At 50.7% G+C, this 12,863-nt stretch overlaps 1 protein-coding gene across 2 annotated transcripts in view; it reads right to left on the reverse strand.

Moving 5' to 3' along the window:
* The window catches only part of BMPR1A (bone morphogenetic protein receptor type 1A), a 189,086-nt gene that overhangs the window by 18,395 nt on the left and 157,828 nt on the right, over positions 1–12,863 (reverse strand). For both annotated transcript variants that reach the window (XM_065551829.1, XM_005293994.5), the window contains 3 exons: positions 7,502–7,694; positions 6,777–7,074; positions 5,729–5,904 (listed from right to left, as the gene is read on the reverse strand). In XM_065551829.1, coding sequence (XP_065407901.1) covers positions 5,729–5,904; positions 6,777–7,074; positions 7,502–7,694 — 667 coding nt within the window. The remainder of the gene's footprint in view (positions 1–5,728; positions 5,905–6,776; positions 7,075–7,501; positions 7,695–12,863) is intronic.

Below are 12,863 nucleotides of genomic sequence, written 5' to 3' on the forward strand. Positions count from 1 at the left end.
CTTTGCCATGTATGTGGTACAAATGGAGGGTTTCCTATTTCCCAGCAGGACCTCCCTCACTGGGTCCAAACACTGAAGCTCAAGAGGGTTCAGCCATGGAGTTTCCACGCCATGAGGTGGAGGAACTCCAGATTGGTGTGTTGCAGACGGTCCTGTGTGATTAGGGTCGGACAGACAGGAAGCGCCACTGGTCTGTCCACTAAGAGGTTCAACAGCATGGTGAACCAGTGCTGGCGGGACCACTCTGGTGCTATGAGGATCAAGGAAGCCCTGTCCTGGCGAGTCTTGAGGACTCTGTGTATGAGAGGGAAGGGCAGAAACGCGCACAGCAGGCGACCCATCCGTGAAAGGCATCCGCGATGGAGCCTGGGCTGTGGTTCAGGAAGGAGCAAAACCGCTGGCACTTCCTGTTGCTCCGTGTCACGAACAGATCTATGTGGGGAGAGCTCCACTTCTGGAAAATTGAGTGTGCAATGTCCAGCCGGAAGGACCATTCATGGCCGTGAAACAAACAGCTAAGGCAGTCGTCTAGCTTGTTCTGTGCCCCCAGAGGGTGCGACGACTCAAGGTGTATCGAGTGGGTGATGCAAAAATCCCACAGCTCAAGGGATTCCCGGCACGGGGAGAGGAGTGAGCACCACCCTTTTTGTTTATATAGAACATCGCTGCACTGCTGTCCCTCAGCACTGACACACATGTGCCCTGCAGGCGGGCCTGGAATGCTTGGCATGCCAGTCGAACTGCCCTCAGCTCCCTTACATTGATATGCAGTGATAGTTCTGTGTGGGACCATTGGCCTTGGGTCCTGATATTGCCCACGTGCACTCCCCAACAGCATAGGATGGGGTTTGGCAAAGGGTACTCCCGCACAAACAACTTGTGGTTGCAGCCACCAGTGGAGAGACTCGACGAAGCGAGGGGAGAGGATAACTATCGTGTCCAGCGGGTCCCTGCCCGGCCTGTGCACCTGCGCCAACCATGCCTGGAGTGGCCGAAGGCGTAACCTGGCGTGCTGTATCACATATGTGCAGGCTTCCACATGCCCCAATAGTTTCATGCAATTTCTGGCCATGGTTGTGGGAAACCGGCAAAGGTGCTTGATAATGTCGGTAAATGATTGGAAGTACAGCTCCGGCAGGAACGCCTTGGCCTGCGTGGATTCCAAGAGAGCCCCTATGAATTCTATTCTCTGCGTCGGTGCCAGTGTGGATTTGGGCACGTTCAATATGAGGCCCAGCATGTGGAACGTGGCCCAGGCCAGGGACACATGCTCTGCGGCCCGTGCTTGGGACTCGGCCTTGATAAGCCAGTCTTCTAGGTACAGGAATACTTGCACCTGACGTTTGCAGAGGAAGGCTGCCACGACCACCATACACTTGGTGAATACCCAGGAGGCCGCCAAGAGCACGTACGGGAGCACACTGAACTGATAGTGCTGGCCACTGACTATGAATCTCAGGAATCGTCTGTGGGCCAGGATAATAGATATATGGAAGTATGCATCTTTCAAGTCGATGGCGGCGTACCAGTCCCCCGGATCCAGGAAAGGAATGATGGTGGCCAAAGAGATCATGTAGAACTAAACCTTCCTTATGAATGTGTTGAGATCTCACAGGTCCAGGATAGGCCAGAGCCCACCTTGGCCTTGGGGATGAGGAAATAGCAGGAGTAGAACCCCTTGCCCCTGAACTCCTGAGGAACCTCCTCTATTGCCCCTAGAGCGAGGAGTGATTGCACCTCCTGCAAGAGGAGTTGCTCGTGAGAAGGGTCCCTGAAGAGGGACGGGGAAGGGGGGTGGGAGGGAACAGAATTGGATAGAACATCCCGCCCCTACCGTGCTGAGGACCCAACGATCTGACGTGATCTGGGACCAAAAACGGTAGCAGCGGGAGAGTCGATTCACAAAGGGGGGGGAGGTAAGGATCCGAGACTGAAACCGATGCTCCGTCCTCGGGCGCATCTTCAAAAGTTTGACTTCGGGCCAGGGGGCTGAACCCTGGCCTTGGCCTGAGGAGGACTGTGGCGAGCGCCTCCTATTGTTTCTGCCCTGTCTCCTTGGAGAGTCTCGCCTAGGAGGCCCAGAATAGAAGCGGGACGGGGGCTGAGGCTTAAAAGCTTTCTCTGAGGTGCTGGGGTGTTGATCCCCAAAGACTTCAGAGTTGCCTGCGAGTCCTTAAGGCTGTGCAGGTGAGAGTCCGTATTTTGGGCAAACAGGCCTGCACAGTCAAAGGGGAGGTCCTGTATAGTGTTCTGGATCTCAGGTGCTATCCCTGAGATCTGGAGCCACGCACTGCGCCTCATTGTGATGGCGGTGGCGATTGTCTGAGCTGCCGAGTTCGCCACGTCTAGTGCGGCCTGGAGTGAGGTTCTAGAGACCACCCTGTCCTCTTCAAGGAGTGCGCTAAACTCCTTGCGCGAGACAGCCGGGAGTAACTCCTGGAACTTTGTCAACGAGCTCCAAGAGTTGAAAGCATAGCAGCTGAGTACCTCTTGCTGGCTGGCCACTCAAAGCTGGAGCCCCGCAGTTGAATAAACTTTTTGGCCGAAAAGGTCAAGCTTCTTAGCATCCCGTGACTTAGGCGCGGGACCCAGCAGCCCTTGCCACTCTTTGTGGTCTGCCGCATCGACCACCACAGTCCCCGGCTGGGGGTGGGTGAAAAGGTATTTGTACACTTTCTGCGGCACAAAATATCATCTTTCCACCCCTTTAGCAATGGGTGGTATAGAGGCCAGAGTCTGCCAAAGCACCTTAGTGGTGTTTTGGATCGTTCTTATGAGGGGCAAGGACACCCTCAAGGGGTAAGGATGTCCACCACTGGGTCAGACTCCTCCATGACCTCCTCTGCCTGGAGATTAAGGTTTAGGGCCACCCTCCTAAGGAGGTCCTGGTGACCCTTGGTGTCCATCGCTGGCAGGGTGGTGGTGGTGCCCGCCACCGCCTTGTCTGGTGAGGAACAGGAGGAGGCCCGTGGGACAGGGTCTTCCTGCCCTTCCAACTCTCTGGTGGTTGGGTCAGATACCTCGGAGCCTCCCATGACTGGAAGCGGCTCTAGTGTCACTGATGGTGCTGGATCGGGGTGCAGTGCCTGAGCATGACAGCTGACAGTCCCTGTCTCGTATGGAGTCCTCAGGAGCCCTGGGGGTGTAGTGAGCCAGCGATGTTGCTGAGGGGGTGGCACAGGGTGCAGATGCCAGCCTGAAGCCCTGACCCTGAGCCTTGTGGTAGGCCTAAGGGAACCAAAAGGGCCATTGGACTGTGCCCTGCTACTGGGATGGCCAGGCGATCGCCGGTGCCAATGATTCCACTGGTCTGTGGTGCTGGGACCAGTAGTGGCTGCATTGAGAGACTCAGTGTCTGACTCAGACGAGTAGTAGGTGCTTGACCACGGGGGGCGGAGCTGGATGGCACCAGGGAGCAGTACCAGGGAGATGGTGAGCAGCGCCGTAACATCATAGGCTTGCCATGATGATGAACCAGAGGCGGTGCCGCCATCGATGCTGCAAAAGGTGCTGGAGCCACATATGGTGCCGGGCTAGACTGCAGCCAGTGCTGCCGCTGGTGCTGCTGACAGTGCCTGGGCCTGCACCATCTTGGCAATGAGGTCTTTCGCTGCCTCACAGGTTGTCCGATGTGGAGGGAAGGTCGAGCTCTTCCGTCAAATCCTCCCAAGTCAGGGAATCCATCAGCACCGGACTCGACGAGCCTCCCGTTGGAGCTGGAGTCAATGGCGCCGGGTCTTGAGGCCCAGACCGTGGGTGTCCCGCCGGAGGACGCACCCCGCTTGAGTCCCCTCGCAGCTTCTTGAAGGAGGAAATGACCTCGTCAGCCTTCTTTTTTTTATGCGGCACCGGGGATTGCGAACGGTGCCGCCTCGTGGCACTCGTCTTAGGGGTTGGGGAGCAGCGCCGGTGCTCCTTGGAGGACTCCTTCCTCGGAACCGGAACATCCCGCACTTAGGCCAGAGCGCTGCGCGCCAAGGATGCCGGTGCCGCTTCCGGCTGCGGGTGGAGGGCCAACTGCATCAGGAGGAGCTTCAAACGACAGACCCACTCTCAGTTCTGGGTCTGAAGCTCCTGCAAATTGGGCACTTATCTGTCTGATGTCCCTTTCCTAAACACTTGAGACAGGCAGCATGCAGATCGCCTGTGGGCATAGGTTTCGCGCACCTCTCGCACACCTTAAACGTCTGCAACCGAGGCATGCCCTGGCGCCTGGGGAAACTAGGACGAGGGGGAAGCCCCCCAAAGTAAGTCCAACTAATCTACAACTAATATAAAATGAACTAACAACTATATGCAACTAAGAAAAGGGCACCACTAGGTAGGCACTTGTGAATGCAAGAGACTGAGCTGCTTCAATGACTCTCACTGGCGGTAAGAAGGAACTGAGCAGGCGGCGGGTTGGCAGGGACCTATATACACCGCCTTAAAGGCACCACTGCAGGGGTCTCCACAGCTGACCCGACGGGTACGCTGGGGAAAAACCTTCTGATGACTGTGAATGCGATGCACGCGCACACCTATTGGAATGCACATGAGCAATCACACGAAGAAGAAACTTTCTTCCCTTTGCAGGGATATAATATTTCCTGTCGGACCTCTTGCAGATTGGAGCGATTGTTGCAGCGGTCTGCCAGACGTGCTTGACAGGTTCCAGGATTGCATCATTCATGGGGGGGGAGGAGGCATGATGATATCATCCAGGAAGGAGGAAGAAAAGTGACCACACTGAGATTGTCCATCTGAAATAGGTACTGAAAGCCTGCAGGTCAGGCAGTATTTAAAGCCCAGTGAACTGGGCATGCCCCTGAGGGGAGTATTTCCCCCTTCCCCATGAGGGGAGAACTAACACTACTCAACAGAGAAACAAAATACTAGCTTCTACTGAGGGAAAGAAATAAACTTTTTTTTTTTTTGGAAGAAAAAAGAAACATGGAGAAAGTGGGAAGGCAAATTAGCTAGTCAAAGAACTAATGGAAAAGGGGTAAAATACTAAGCTATGAGGCACTGCTGAATGCTCCTATTCAAGCCAAAGGTGGTAAAGGAAGGGGAGTTGAGGGGGTTGGTCACACAGCGTCAGTTAACTGCTTACGGCAGCGTGAGACTGGGACTGCACATGTGCAACCCAACCAGGCACTGCTACCACAAATCTCCAATTACAAGCACAGGGGCACTCAACCACCTAAAGTGGAGCACCCACAAGGACATCACTTGAAGAAGAACTTACAAATTCTTGAAAAGAGAGAGTGCAAATTTGGGAAGAAGTAGAAGACAGAAAATATGGGATGGAGATAGAGAACACAATGTAGGGAAAGAGATAGGTAAGAAGGCACAGGAATAAGACCAAAAAAAGGGGAAATAGATATTGAAAACAATGCAAGAAAAAAGATACACAAGTCATCTATCATAGGAAAAAAGAGGAAGAGTAGAGTGGAACCAGGCACAGTACGAAGGTATAAAAAAAGCAAAAGAAAAATAGTAAGTTATGTTATAAAAAATGAATTAAGAAGACAGTTGATTGACAGTGTTACAATTAAGTGAATCACACAGCTGTTTTGTTCTTTTAAAATGCAGGGTGCCTGCCCTTGAGACACAGGGCAAGCGGTAGAACTCAAGTATTTTCCATCCTCTTCAGAAGGTTTAGTCTTTGGATTAGAGGTATTGGGTAAATTCTTTTGAAAACTTAGTTTTGTAAATAAATTTTGAAACACAAGATTTAAAGGCTTACCTCCTGTGACACAACGCCGAGCCATTTCCCAAATGATCAAGCCAAAACTGTAGATGTCAGCCATGATATATGGTTGGAAATGATTTTTATTTAGGCTTTCATCTAGGACTTCTGGGGCCATGTAACGTTTTGTTCCCACTCTAGTATTCAAAGGGACATCAACTTCATTCGTATCACTAAATGTAAATAATAAAGGTTAAACGAACTGTGGAGCAGTACAAAGAAACTGATGTCATGCAAAAAGATGCAATTATTATTGTACGAAGTAAAATTATGAACTATAATTAAATTATAGATCTTTCTCAAATCCTCCTTCCAATATTACAGCTTATAATATATTATGCTTCTTTTAGACAGATTAAATAAAAAAAGATTATAAAATACCCAACATAAAGGTTCATGTAACTGCTTTGCAAAAAAAAAAAAAAACCTGCACACATGACTAAGCAGACAGAAGCAGACAATTCCAAATGTTCAAGACTCAAAATGCATTACTAATATCCACAGTTCTACACATCAATACTCATGCTGAAGTTTTCTTGTGTTCTAGGATCTGATATCCACTTCAAGACATTGGTAGCCCGTGCATTCCACTATAAGCTTTACATGTACAGTTTTTACCCCTATATTAGACCTAAAATACTCTTATTTCTAATAGGAACATTTTGAGCACACTGAGCAGGTTACAATGAGCTTTACAAAAACACAACAAAAAACAACCTATTTCTACAAAATTACCTGCATTTATAATGTTCTATCACCATACTATCCAGACACCACTAAAAACTGTACTAGAAATTACCACGTCAATTCTTGGACAAGGGCTTGCAGTTTCTTTGGCACTAGTGTGGGAAAGTGAAATTTTGAGGCTGCTTCAGACATTAGCAATTGTTTTTGTAGTAATTTTTCATATTTTTAAATACAGTCAAAACAGTAATTTTGTAGGTAATATATTTTACTATTCAATTCATTTATTTCAACTTGATCTTTGATGCCTTTCAACATACGTGCAAAAGATACCAACTATTAATAGGCTTTGATCATCTACCTGTTAAATTTCACTGCAAGACCCAGGTCGGCAATACAGCAGCTTCCATTTTTCTTTATCAAGATATTTTTACTCTTCAGGTCCCTGTGTGCAATAGCAGGCTTGCCTTGTGTCCCATAAATTTCTGTGTGTAGATGGCACAGACCACATGCAGCAGAATAAGCCAGTTTGAGCAAAGCCCTGTTGTCAAGTGTGGCACATTTCAGGAAGTCATACAAGGATCCATTTTCATGGTAATCTGTAATCAAGTAAAGTTGTGTCCAGGAGCCTGTGCCTTTAATATCAGCTGCTATAAAACCTGTGAAATGCATAAACAAAGTTAGCATTTAGTGTTACATAAAAACCACATAATTCGTTACTTGGAAGACTTTTCAGGAAATGAAAAAACTGCAGACTCATTTTAAAGTAAGACTCAACAGCCCCTTACACACCCATCACTTCTTATTTGGGGACCAGGAGTGCTAGTTTAGGTTTCAACCTCATGTGATGTCACAATGCTGGTCTTCAAGCAAAAAGAAGAAAAGTCAGGATCTGTTATTTGTAACATTAAAAATAAGCAAGATCCATAGTCTGCATATAATTATAGCATTTTTATTATTATATGCTATGTTACATTCCTCCAGTGATTTCATAAAGGAACTTCTCCACACTCTTCATGAAACAACTACAATTCTTTGAAATACAAGTCCTCCACTACCCATTCAAATTACAAACTGCTTACTTACCAAGTATGTTTTCATGACGCATTAGAACAGTCTGGTAAATCTCAGTTTCTCTGAACCAACTGGCTTCCTCAGTGGTAAAAAATACTTTGACTGCCACTTTTTCGCCTCGCCATTTACCCATCCACACCTCACCATATCGCCCTTTCCCAACTTGCCGCACCATCTGAATCTGTTTGGCAATAGTGCGCTGAACCTAAACAAGGGGAAAAAAAATCAGCAAGTGACTGAAGGCACATTGTCAAGATGGTTGTCAGTCTTCAAACTTTGCTTGCCTTAACAATGGTCCCATTTCAAAGGTCTATTCTAGATTCCCATGCATGTGAGATTGGATATTTTATTTTAGTAACAGCATCCATCAGGGTTGCACATGTGCCTATGCCTCTCCTTGTGCTCTCATGTAAGGGTATAAAGGGCGAGTGGCTGTGATGCTCCCTCAATTCCCTTGCAATTTGAGGCCATGGAAGCAGAGAACTCTGAAAAGCAGGGACGGAATCATGGGATCCACACTGACCACATCTTGAAGAACCACACTTACTGTAGGGTAAGTAAAAGACGTTTACCTTTCGTAACTCTTGTTCTTTGAGATGTGTCGCTCATGTCCATTCCATTGTAGGTGTGTGTGCTTGCCACATCCACTGGTGCTGGAAATTTTCCCCTCAGTGGTATCCATCGGGGACTGGCTCTGGCGTCCTCTGGAGTGGCGTGAATATGCCGCGGTATAAGGGGGCACCACCGGCTCCCTACTCCCTGAGTTCCTTCTTGCCGAAACTCTGACAGAGGGGAAGGAGGGCAGGTCCTGGAATGGACATGAGCAACACATATCGAAGAACACGGTACGAAAACAGGTAACTCTTTCTTCTTCGAGTGCTTGCTCATGTCCCTTCCATTGTCGGTGACTCCCAAGCAGTACCATTGGTGGCAGGTAGGAATTCATGGACATGTCAATTGCAACACAGTTCTGCCAAATCCAGCGTCATCTCTGGCTTGCTGGGTGATGGCATAATGCGTTGTGAACGTGTGTACCGAAGACCACATCGTGGCTTGCAGACGTCCTGGATAGGGACATGCGCCAGGAACGCAGCCAAAGATGCCTGAGCCCTCATCAAGTGAGCCTTCAGTATCGGTGGAGGCACAGCCTGTGCTAACTAATAACGAGTACGGATGAAAGTGGTGATCCAAATCCAAAATCCTCTGAGAGGACACCAGAAAGGGCTCCAGGTAGAAAGCCAGGGCATGCTTGACATCCAGAGCGTGCAGCCGCCTTTCCTCATTGGTCGTGTGAGGCTTTGGACAGAACACCAGGAGGAAATAATCCTGGTTCACATGGAAGTGCGACACCACCTTTGGCAGGAAGGCCAGATGGGGCTGCAGCTGGACCTGGACCATGTCCTTGGAGAATACAGTGTACAGTGGCTCCAAAGTGAGGACTTTAATTTTGGAGACACGTCTCGCCGAGGTAATGGCTACAAGGAATGCAATCTTCCATGACAAGTGAGAAAGGGAACAAAAAGCCATAGGCTCAAAGGATGAATCTGTGAGCCTGGAGAGGACCAGATTGAGGTCCCATTGGGGAACCGGATCCCGGATCGGCAGAAAGAGTCTTCCAAGGCCTTTCAAGAACTTGATTGACATCTCATGCGAGAACACCGATCTACCCTGGATGCATACGGCTGATACGGCAACCAGGTGCACCTTGATAGAAGAGAAGGTGAGCCCTTGGTGCTTTAAGTGAAGCAGGAAATCCAGTATGGCCTGCAGAGATGACTGGGCTGGGGAGATATTCCGTTCTGATGCCCAACAGGATAAATGTTTCCACTTTGCCAAGTAAGTTGCTCTGGTGGAGGGCTTTCTGCTTCTCCAAGAGAACCTGCTGTACCTGACTAGACCAGGCTTGTTCCTCTAGATTCAGCCACGCAGCATCCAAGCTGTGAGGTGGCGAGAGGCAAGGTCCAGATGCAGAAGTTGACTGTGATCCTGCGAGAGTAGGTCCAAGCAGCTGGGAAGTGGCCAAGGGGCTGCAACGGCCAGGTCTCTGAGCATGCCGAACCAATGCTGAGACAATCATAATGACCTGTGCCTTGTCCCTCTTGATTTTTGAGAGGACTCTGCTTATAAACGGAACTGGTGGGAAGGCGTATATCAGGTCCTCTGACCAAGACAAGAAAAAGACATCGGATAGTGAGCCTTTGCCGAGGCCTTGGAGAGAACAAAACTGATGACGCTTTCTGTTCTGTCTGGTGGTGAACAGGTCCACTTGGAGAGCTCCCCACTTCTGGAAGAGCATTCTGACAACCTCCGAGTGAAGGGACCACTTGTGGTGAGAGAAGGAGGACCTGCTGAGGCAATCCGCCAGCGTGTTCTGGACACTGGGGAGGTTTCCAGGTGGACTGCATGCTGGATGCAGAAGTCCCAAGGATGGAGGGCTTCTGGCCCAGCGCTGACGATCGAGCTTCCCCCTGCCTGTTGACATAGAACATGGAGGCTGGGTTGACTGTCAACACCTTCACCACCTGGCCAGACAGTTGGGGAAGGAAGTCGCCGCAAGCCAGGTGGACAGCTTTGAGCTCCCTGACGTTTATATGCAACACAAGCTCCTTTCAAGAACATAACCCTTGAGTCCTCAGTGTACTGAAAAGCACTCCCCAACCGAGGTCGGATGCATCTGAAATCAGGGAGACCGTGGGCCACGGGCTTGTGAATGGCACACTTCAATACTAGAATTGGGTCGGACCACCACTGCTGAGAGGTAACTATCCGCGGAGGGATCGTGATGACCTTGTCTAAGTGATGTCTGTCCGGTAAGTAGTCCGATGTGGGCCACATCTGGAGGGGACGCAGCCTGAGTCTCGCAGGCTGGAAGGTCGCCCTTGAGTGCACACTCAAAATGCCTGCTTAGTACCCAGTTGGTTGCAAGTAGAGCTCAAGTGCGCTGATGAGGCCGGGTGTTGGCCTTGCAGGTGCTTGTAGTCCTTGCCCTTTTTGCAGAAAGGCTCTGTTTGGGATTGGCCCCCAAACCTGTGGGACTGCTGTGGTTTGAACCACTTTCTCACAGGCGCCAGCATGTAAAGGCCCAGCGAGCACAAGGTAGCCCTTGAGTCTTTCAGGCCGTGTAATTGCTCTCTGTCTGTTCCGCGAACAGTGCCAGGCCATCGAAGGGGAAGTCCTGGATGGAGTGCTGAACCTCCACTAACAGGCACGACAACTGAAACCAGGACGCACGCCTCCTGGAAATGGCTAAAGCCATGGTCCAGGCCGCCGAGTCTGCTGTATTTGAGGCCGCTTGGAGGGCTGCCCTGGCCACAGCTTTGCCCTCATCCAGAATAGCCAGGAACTCTGGCAATAAGTCTGCAAACTTGAGCATGGACTGCCAAATGTTAAAATAATGGCCTGATGGTTGGCAACTCTCAACTGGAGGCTGGCCATAGAATAAATTTTTCTGCCAAAGAGATCAAGTCTCTTTGCCCCCTTACTCTTAGGGGTCGATCCCGGTTGGCCCTGTCTATCGCACTCATTGGCTGCCAATACCACCAGTGAGCTTGGAGTGGGGTATGTATACAGGTATTCAAATTCCTTAGCAGGGACGTAATACTTTCTCTCACCCTACATGGGTGGCAGTGATTTGGGGGTTTGCCAGAAGACCTTGATCAGCTTTATCACTCCCTCATGGATGGACAATGCCACCTTGGAGGGGGCTGCTGTACTTAAAACATCAAACGGGGTCAGAGGGTTCTGCCAACTCCTCAGCCTCCAAACCCAGGTTAGAAGCCACCCTCTTTATAAGCTCCTGGTGAACCTATGTAGGAAGGTCCTGCTATCGCCTCATCAGGCGAAGAGGATGAGGAGGCGGGTATAGGCAGGTCTGCCAACTCAGTAACCTCCGCCAGGGGAGCAGGCGGGAGACTGTTGTCAACTGTTCCTCAGATGCCCCTGCAATGGTTGAGGAAACCCCCAGGGTTCCATAGTTGCCAGGGAGCCAGCCATTGACCTTGGGGCCATGCGGCCACTGGTGGGCCCGATGGGAATGCCAATGCCCCCGGTGGGTGGTCCTGCCCTGCAGGCAGATCCTTCTCTTCACTCTCTGAGCCTGAAGAGGGAGAGACTCGCCAGGGGAACCAGGACGATACTGATGCCAGCTGTCTGCCCCGTTCCCGTCAGACCTCTTCACTGGTGACCTGTACAGAGAAGGTGGCTCTCTGTGCTGCACCTCCTGTGACTGGCAGCGGCATTCAGCAGAATGGTAACAGTACCACAGTGATCGATGCCTCATGCTTTGACAGCGATGCAGCTCTGTGGACTGGGAGTGAGAGGATCGAGGTCTTTGCTCAGGAGATCATTCAAGTACCCATGAGGATCCATAGTGGCAAATTAGAGACCAGTGACAGGATTCCAGGGACCAGCATCTTGACTCTCCAGAGTGGTGTCGCAAGTTTGAAGATCGATTCGGCCGCTCCGGGGACTGGTGCTGGGACTCTGGGGACTGGCTATGCGCCTCCACAGGTCTGTGCCAGACAGCCGGTGATTGGTGCCAGGATCCTGGGGAACACTGCCTAGAGTCCAGGGAACGATGCTGGGAACGCTGACAGGTAAGCCGACCCATACCCAGGGGCTGGTGGCACTGCTCAGGTGAGCGTTGGCGGGGCACCCCCTGCCTTGAGGAGCAGTGCTGCACCGATGGGGACTGCTGGAGAAGTCCCAGAGTGGGTTTACCCCTTGAATGGGGAACCTCACTAACCAACGTAAACGAAACTGGCAGGGACAATGTGGCCTGAAAGGCCTCCAGTGCGGATGGCACCGCCAGGTGCCAAGTGCCTCTGCCACTTCCTGGGGTGGTGGGCAGGTCTCTAAGGGGGCTCAACAGCCCAAGAGATGCTGGAGACTGGCCACTGTCTGAAGGGGAGGAGCTGCCCCGTGCAGGTCTTTGCTCTCCCCCAGCTCTCTCCTTCCCTTTATGGGATGTAGGAGAATGCCCTCTCCTGGCCTTTCTTTGCTTTTCAACTAGTACTTGGGATGGGGATCCGTGCTGGTCGGAGGCCAGTGCTGGCGGTGCACTTCACACCAATGCTGCAGTGCTTGGAGCAGAGTCCGATATAGCTGGCTCCGAGGCAGGTATGAGGGCCAACTCCATAAGGAGCGCTCTAAGTCAAATGCCATGCTCCTTTTTGGTCGCAGCTTGAAACTTTTACAAATGCAGTACTTGTTGCTCATGCGTCTCTCTCTCCCAAACACTTCAGACAACTTTGATGGGGATCACTGACTGGCATAATTTTTTTGCAGCAGTCACAAGGCTTGAAGCCCGGGGATCGGGGCATGCCCCATCCCTAGGCTAAATCCAGTAGGGGACTAACTATTTCTAACTTATGCA

The sequence above is a fragment of the Chrysemys picta genome, chromosome 7 (assembly GCF_011386835.1).
Source record: "Chrysemys picta bellii isolate R12L10 chromosome 7, ASM1138683v2, whole genome shotgun sequence".
In the NCBI taxonomy this organism is placed as follows: Eukaryota; Metazoa; Chordata; order Testudines; family Emydidae; genus Chrysemys; species Chrysemys picta.